Source organism: Phalaenopsis equestris, unplaced genomic scaffold, assembly GCF_001263595.1.
Source record: "Phalaenopsis equestris unplaced genomic scaffold, ASM126359v1 Scaffold000150, whole genome shotgun sequence".
NCBI classification, from domain to species: domain Eukaryota; kingdom Viridiplantae; phylum Streptophyta; class Magnoliopsida; order Asparagales; family Orchidaceae; genus Phalaenopsis; species Phalaenopsis equestris.
Window position 1 is genome coordinate 411,610 of NW_018164592.1, and position 8,719 is coordinate 420,328.

At 43.4% G+C, this 8,719-nt stretch overlaps 1 protein-coding gene across 1 annotated transcript; it reads left to right on the forward strand.

Moving 5' to 3' along the window:
• The first annotated feature begins 221 nt into the window (after nucleotides 1-221).
• Nucleotides 222-8,631, forward strand: LOC110021860 (probable pectinesterase/pectinesterase inhibitor 12). Its single transcript, XM_020720543.1, has 2 exons — nucleotides 222-1,592; nucleotides 7,716-8,631. The coding sequence occupies exons 1-2, from the start codon at nucleotides 689-691 to the stop codon at nucleotides 8,411-8,413; spliced, it is 1,602 nt and encodes a 533-aa protein (XP_020576202.1). The 5' UTR covers nucleotides 222-688; the 3' UTR covers nucleotides 8,414-8,631.
• The last annotated feature ends 88 nt before the right edge of the window (nucleotides 8,632-8,719 follow it).

Here is an 8,719-nt window from a genome sequence, read left to right on the forward strand (position 1 = left end):
CCCCAATTTATAGAGTATTTAATATAATAAGTATATTACATTTTTGTCCCTATTTATCTGGATGGGGACTACACTGGGATGCTTTTGATATTTTATAAGCTACAATTTATTATTTGGCAGTTTTCTAGCTCGATCAGGTCAAGTTAGTTGGCTTGGCTCGGCCGACCGAGCTTTAACTTGGTCAGTTTAATTTAATCAGCTATTTTAGAAGTCCGATCTCCAATAAGTGGTCTTTATAGTTCTGGAGACATCTGAAGATATTTGCTAAACTGATCTTCCCATTAGTTAGGCCACGACCTCTGTACCGGGTCGGCTCCCTCCGGTTTGGAGACAAATTCAGACGGACTTAAAACCGAATCAGATCAGCTCGAAGACCGAATCATTAACGACCATGTTAGTTACCTCAGGATTCATTAAGCTTAAGAATTTGGTCACCGTCCTGAAGGCGACCTATGTTTTCCGATCCAAGTCCACCAAGTACCAGTTTTCTCCGCTCTCACCCAAATCCAATAAATCCTCGATCCTCCCCCAAAAATTAGCCATTTCCGTAAAACACCCACCTGCCGCACTTATCCTTCTTCTTTCTGCATTTACTTAACTTTCCTCACGGGCTCGAAATCTGTAATTTGATCAATTAAATATCCGGCTCATTTCCCGATTACATCGGCTGAAATCAACATACCCTCTCATGGCTTCATCTCCAATCGCCCTTCTTCTCATTCTTTTCCTCTTCTTCTCCCGTCCATCCTCCGCCACTCCAACCACCAATAACTCAAGCGACCATCAGCTAACCATCTGCAAATCCACTCCCTTCCCAAAACTCTGCCTTGACTCCCTCAAACTCTCCATCTCCATCTCCATCAACCCCACCCTCCTCTCTATCCTCCTCCACTCGCTCGAATCCGCCGTCTCCGCTGTTTCAAACATCTCACCACTTCTAAGCTCCCATTCCATCTTCGAAGCCCAGCGCGGCGCTCTTCAGGACTGCGGCGAGCTCCACTCTTCCACCCTCTCCTCCCTCCACCGCTCCTCCTCCCTTCTAAGCTCCTCCACCTCAGCCAAAGCTGTCGCCGAAGCTCAGGCTCATCTAAGCGCTTCCTTAACCAACAAAGAAACCTGCCTTGAAGGTCTTGCCGGCGCGAGGGGCGCGCAGGTACCCGCGCTCGTCAATGCATTGACCAACTCGTACCGTTACGTCAGCAACTCCCTCTCCCTCGTATCCAGTTCCAGCAACCATGGGCGTCGAGGCCGGAAGCTGGAGGCAGAGCCTTCGCCGGGATGGCTTAGAACTCAGGAAAAGCTGCTGTTGGATAGCGGAGATTACAGTGGGTATGATACGGCGTCGGTATTAACGGTGGCGGCAGACGGAAGCGGGAACTTCAGCACGGTGGGGGAAGCTGTAGCGTTCGCACCCAATAACAGCGCGGATCTCACGATTATTGTGGTGAGATCGGGGGTGTACAATGAGAACGTAGAGATTCCAAACTATAAGACGAACATAGCGTTATTGGGGGAGGGCAGCGACGCGACGTTTATTAAAGGCAACCGGAGCGTCGGCGATGGATGGACTACTTTTCGGTCGGCAACCGTCGGTGAGAAATCAATCGATCATGCATCTTTCTATCTCTTTTTAGATTCCTTGTCATGTAGCAATTTAGAAATATGGCGCTCACGTGATCTGAATATGTCGATACACTTCCCCTCGTCGTTTGTTTGTTTCTTCTGTTGACTGTGGTACACTGACGTGTTATATTTAAGTATGCTTTCTAGTTCTGTTTCCCCCCTATATGTATTATTAAAATTTCAGACCTATGGAAATATAAAAAAAAGTAATTACATCCTAGTTGTATATGAAAAATATCACAAGGCAAACGGACAGTAAATTTTCCGGAGTGAGGAACGATCGATTAGATGTCTTATTAACGACCAAAGGATTGGATGCTAACGTAAAAGGTGTTGAGGTCGGATGATCGAAAAACGGACAGAACAGTTGACAGTACAGTTCCGGAGCGAGGAACGATCGATTAGATGTCTTATTGACAACCAAAGGATTGGATGCTAACGTAAAAGGTGTTGAGGTCGGGTGATCGAAAGAATGCAGCGAAAAATTTCCTATAGAACGGTGATTGACTTCAATGCTGATCTAAGAGTTATTTAGTCCCAAATCATGTACCAATGGAGTTAAGGCGTGGCTAACGGTCGACATAGTTCTCATCGGTCGAATATATTTGTCAGTTTTATTATACTCTAATGTTCTTATAATTACTAAAAACCATCAGGGGACAAGCGATCGGAAAGTTAGATCAGACATGAAATGACTCCTACATCATCCAATAGAGAAATGAGCCCGCGGCATATAAGCTGAAAATGTTTGTGGGAAATGATGTCCCTCGAACTTGGAGCAATGACAATCTAAAGAAGTTTTTCCCTTAAAATCATTCCTACTTGCTAAAGAAACGCTACCATGATTTTGTGTAACACCTTCTTACTCTCAAAATCCCTCCATATAATGTAGGAAATTATTTTTTACATACATCCAATAGTTTGTGGTTTATAAGTCCAAAATCTCCCAAATAATATTTTCTTCGCTAATTTTTGACACTCGGGGAATTGAAACTATTACGCTCGTAGAAGTGACCATGTGAAAAGAGGCATATGGGACATATTAGCATTCGAAAACGACAAGCTCCGCTGGGGCTGCACAAATGATCATCATGCACCCAACTACAAAATTGGCATGTGACTGCAAAAAAGTACGCGAGAAGCATTTAACAATTGCCCTTGACCTATGAGACTACTCGGCACCCAACAACAATAAGCTCCGCAAAGGGTACACAAATGATCGTGCCCGAACTACAAAGTTAGCACTCGACAACGCAAGCTCCGCGAAGGGTGTCTAACGTTCGCTCATGGCCTATGGGACGAATTGACACCCGACAACAACAAGCTGCGTGAGAGGTGTGCAAATTATCGTCTTGCATCGAAATTATAAAGTTAGCACCCTACAACGACAAGCTCTGCGAAGGGTGTCTAGCGATCGCATGTGGCCTGTGAAACGAATCAACACTTGACAATGATAAACTTCGCGAGGGTTGCGCAAACGATCATCCAAATTACAAAGTTAGCATTCGACAACGACAAGCTCCACAGGAGATGCTTAACAATTACTCGTGGCCTATGGGACGAATCGACATCTAGCAACAATAAGCTCCATGAGGGGTGCGCAAACGATCATCCTACGCTCAAACTACAAATTTAGCACTCGACAACGATAAATTCCGCGAGGGGTTTCTAACGATTAACAGTGGCCTATAGGACAAATCGACACCCAACAACAACATGCTCTGCGAGGGGTGCGCAAATGATTGTCCTGCGCACAAACTACATAGTTAGACCCGATAGCGTCAAGCTCTGGAAGGGGTGCTATTGCCCGTAGCCTATGTGATGTATCGACAGTCGACAGCGACATGCTCAGTAAGGGTTGTCTAACGATCGCCTGTGACCAATAGGACACATTGACACTCGACAGCGACAAGCTCTACAAGGGCTGCATAAATTATCGTCCCGCACACAAACTACAACGTTAACACTCGGCAGTGACAAACTCTGTGAGTGATGTATTGCGACCGTATATACGTAGTACATGCACACTCGTCAACAACTCATAACTATTGAGATCATCTATACATTCCAACAATCACCAGATGAAAGAGAAAAGGTCGGGGTGACGAAGCCCCTGGTCTCAAAAGTTTCCATATATCATTAAAGTTCAATTACAATTGCAAATAACGATCTACAACAAAATTTTAAACAAAAAAAGAGCAAAAAGATATAAAAGGGACCACTTTAACCCTGAACATTTGAAGACTCACAAGAGTCGGTCTTCCAAGTTCCTTCCATACCTTCAGCACCCTCAGACTGCCCGTGTGTTGATTCCTCTCCAACCTCCAAGTCTGAAAGAAGCGTGTCAAACTCTTCCATCTTTTGTCACTTGGGATCGACCAATTTATGCTTGACAAATCTTTCAATCGCAGGGGAGGTAAGGTTGTGATCTGGCGAGAAAGACCCTTGACGTATGCCTTCTAGATTATCATTGAAGACAACTTCCCTTTCAATTTCGCATTTATGTTGTTGAGCATCAAGTTTTCTCTCCTTGACAGAAAGTCTCAGTCTCTCCTCCATAGCAGCTTTTCGTTTCCACTTCTAAATTAACGAAGCAGATCTCCCGACATCCTTCTCGACTTTATCTAAAAGGAGGACCTAGAAGTGCCAAGCCTGCCAGGCGAGGGCATGATATCGATCCACCGCTTGGAACATATCTCTTCTGCCTATCGATGTCAAGCTTTTCTTGAAGGCAGGAGACCGGAAGAAGTACATCAAAATTGATCGGTAGTCCCCATTCAAAGGAGTGTTAGGGAATCACTCGATCTCCCTGTCGATGAGAGCATAGTGGCTGCTCGTCCAAACATCAAATTCGTGATCGTGTGAGAATGTCTACTTAAGCGGAACTGCCCCCCTTTGCACTCAAGGTGAAGGCAATCCGATATAAGGGACAGGAGCCTTTCCTTCCATGCAGGGAACGTCATTCACTATCGATCTACAACCCCTCGCCTTTTCTCAGAATTAGCCCCAAAAAGATAGGACAAGAGATGCGACTCGCCACCCCTCGCTCCTGCAAAGATATGAACGAGGTCTACCCCGTCGCCGCCAAAACTACTCTAGCTGACGGATGCACTGGTGAATCTCTGGAGTTGGGAAAGCTTGGAGATAGAAGTCCTTCCCAATTCCTTCTGCATAATCTTGCATGTCATATAAGAGCCACAATAATACGTTTCACACATAAACAAATAAGAAAATAGGTAATAGCAACCTCCAGCATCACCCTCGACCAACCTAACAGAATCAGACTGACCCTTACCTCTGCCGAGTGGGGGAAGCCCACCTCTACCCCGAGGCCTCTTCGAAGCCACCCTCTCTTCAGTAGCTCCTCCTGAGCAACCTCTTTATTGTTAGTCGATCTCCACATATCCTTAGTCATGGTAAAGACACCATCCAGAGGAATCATGCATTCGATTACGCTGCAGTTCAAGCATTGAAACAAATAAAGGTGTTGGCCCTCAATCAGTGCCCAATGGTCATGAACGCTCCCTGGTAAGGTTTTCACTTTCTTCACCTCACACTCTGTTGGAGATGTGTAGATCCTCCATCTGTCATCACACGAGGCTACAAATAACTTTGTCTTCCAATGCTTTACCTTTTTTTCAAGTCCCTACAATTGAATCTTAGGACCTAAAACAAATTGAATATATCCATCACGACTTACCTGAAAAGAAGAGAAATTGTTGAAGAGTTTGATCGACCATGGGAATCTCTTCCTCCGACAAAAGAACACATAAGTCATAATGGTGACGATTGTTTTTGGAACAACCTGGGCATGAATGATCTCATAGCGCTTGAAATCGACCGTAACTCTCGACAAAATGACAATCAAGGACCCATCTTAAAATGATCTTTACAAAAGACTAAGGAGAAAAATCACTCGTAGCCCGTTTGTGGCTAGGGTCCAGTTGCAGGAGAATCGTAGGATCCATAACATAACAATATTGGTTCTCTTCTATGTTCGCCGCAGAGAGGACCGAATCTTTGTAGCAGGAATCGAGCCAAATGACTCCTGAGAATACTTCCGAACTATGGAGCCTATGATACTATGTGAGAAAGGAGAAGAGAAGGAAGGAAATAAAAAACCCAGAGAAAAGAAGAAAGGGAAGTGAAACCCTGAGAAAAAGAGAAAGAGGAAAAGGGAAAAGGACAAGGATTCTAAGCCTCCGCACAATCACGTTCATATATATACGTGAAAGGGGAACGCATAGGAAGCTGAAACGCCGTCGATAAAATTGACTTGACAGAACTGTACGTTACCCAAGTAATCATTACAAAAAATAGAAAATGCATTATTTTATTGCATTTTTTTTATTTATTCACAAAAAAGATGGGAAAATCACACCAAACTCTCAGTTGCGACTGAGAGAGGAAAAATATAATTAAGCAATCGCTCGTGGCTTTGTCCGAGACAAGCCCTCGGTGACGAAGTCGTTCATACATAAACTCTCTGCCCAGACTTAAGAGGACATTCTAGCTATCCCTTGGCTGAGCGAGGAGGACCTATCTGACGACCGATAGTCCAAAAACCGACGCATGACTTCCCCGCAATCGGCAAGCATATGCACTCGGAAGACTGCAAATTCCTCACGAGATAGGACAATTTCCTTCTCCACTTGTTCAACTCTCTCCATAACTTCAATAATTCCTTCGTCGTCGTCTCCTTGAGGGAAGAAAAGGAAAGGAGACATAAATTTCCTTTCCCAAAGTCCTATTTATAATGGTTTGAGCACACAAATCTAAGAAAGTTCATTATTTTGAAATAATGTCATTTAATTATTTCATATATGTTAAAAAAAAAATTTCTCCTCGTGTATTGTGCAGCTTTTGAGGAACAAGAGAATCTAAGGACTAAATATGTATATGAAAAAGATGTCAGTAGAAATCTCAAGGCATACAAATGTTTTGGTAGCGAAAAACAATCGATCAAACTCTTATTGACGACTGAAGGATTGGATGCTAATGGAGAAGGCGTTGAGATCAGGCAATCAGAAAAATGCAACGAAAATTTTCCTATAGAACGACGATCGACTCCAAAGCCGATGGACGAGTTACTTAGTCCCGAACCTTGTACCAATGAAGTTAAAGCATAGCGAACGATCGGCTGAGTTCTCGTAGGCCAAATATATTCGTTAGCCTTATTATACTCTAATATACTTGTAATCACTAAAACAAAAATTCCTAAAAATGAGGGGGGCTGACTTGTAATTTTGTAATAACTGTAACATATTTCTATAAATAAGGCGTCCATGTCATGAATTAAAGATATGTCATGAATTAAAGGTAGACTATCTTTTAATGCTCCTTTACTCACTCTGTCTCTCTCTCTTATAGAACACTACATACTTTGAGCTTTTTTCTGCATATTTTTGGATTCAACATTAGTATTTATTAAAAAGGAAATAAATTATTATTTGGACTATTTATGGTTGTCATGATAAAATAGGAAGTATTTTGGAAAAAAAAATTAGGTTAAAATTGTATTACAAAATGGTAAGAATGAATGATATGCATAAAATTACACCTATATTTTATTGGTTCCTTTTGACTGCAGGCGTCACAAGATAGCCATTTAAATTTACTTAAAATATTTATGTAATTGGATTCTAACATCTGTATCGTTGCGAAATTTTAATAACACGCTCGTTAAATTTACATCTTCTCTCATAAAAAATTAATATAAAAACACATTTGATTTTATGAAGTTCACTCAAAACTGACAAGTCTGGACTAAATTTACATCTTTTTCTTTTGTTGCTAAGTAGTTCTCCATTGGAATACCTTTGTCCTCCTATGTTTAGAGGAACACAATACTTAATTTCTTCAACCAATTCCTGATCATATGTTGGGTTAATTATGATCACTTGGCTTTTAGTTGTAGATTTTCCTAGCTTTAATTCTTTGTCGACACTGAATAACTTTAGCATGCCAACCTTTTCCTCGTGGTTGAATTAAAGCTTCATCTCGCTTTTTCCTGTTAGCCATCGATAAATTACTATTAAACAAATAACAGTGCTTCTTTGCAAGCCTTAATTGTTTTCCGATATAACCCGCAGCTGTCTCCGGACAAGGATTCCTGGCCCGTGATCTAACCTTCCAAAACACCGCCGGTCCGACGAAAGGCCAAGCCGTTGCCCTGCGCATCAACGCCGACTTCTCCGCCGTTTATCTCTGCACCATCGACGGCTACCAAGACACCCTCTACGTCCACTCCTTCCGCCAATTCTACCGCGAAACCCACGTCTTCGGCACCGTCGACTTCATCTTCGGCAACGCCGCCGCCGTCTTCCAAGCCTGCAACCTCATCGCCAAGAAGCCCATGCCTGGCCAATCTAACATCGTCACCGCGCAGTCCCGCGACGATCCCAACGAAAGCACCGGCATCTCCATACAAAACTGCTCCGTGCTGGCATCAGAGGACCTCGCGTCGGATAAAGGGGGGACGAAGACCTATTTGGGGAGACCGTGGCGGCTGTATTCGACGACGGTGTTTATTGAATCTTTTATTGATGGACACGTGGATCCGGCGGGGTGGACGAAGTGGTCGCAGGAGCGGGGGGAGGAGGGATTGGATACGTTGTATTACGGGGAGTACATGAATTTTGGGCCGGGAGCGGCGACGGAGAACAGAGTTGCGTGGCCAGGGTTTCACTTGATGGAGTATGATGACGCGTATAATTTTACGGTTTCGGAATTTATATACGGAGATATGTGGCTGGATTTCGACTCCGTTCCGTATGATGATGGTATTTGAATCTGAGGTTGGGAAGCGTTAATGGAAGGCTACAGGAATGTGTTTTTTTTGTCCGGGCAGATGAGCGTTCGATTCAGTATTTTTAAGATTCTTCAATTTATTTTTAAGTGCATGTATTGGAGTACAGGATTACAAAAATGTTCATTTAGTGCTTCGCTAAAGGGATCAGAGCTTTTTGGCTCCGCAGTTGCAGGTGCTCTTAAAGGGCTAACTATTTTTCTGCACAAAAATGTTCATTTAGTGCTTCGCTAAAGGGATCAAAGCTTTTTGGCTCCGCAGTTGGAGGGTGGGCTGGAAACGAGCCGC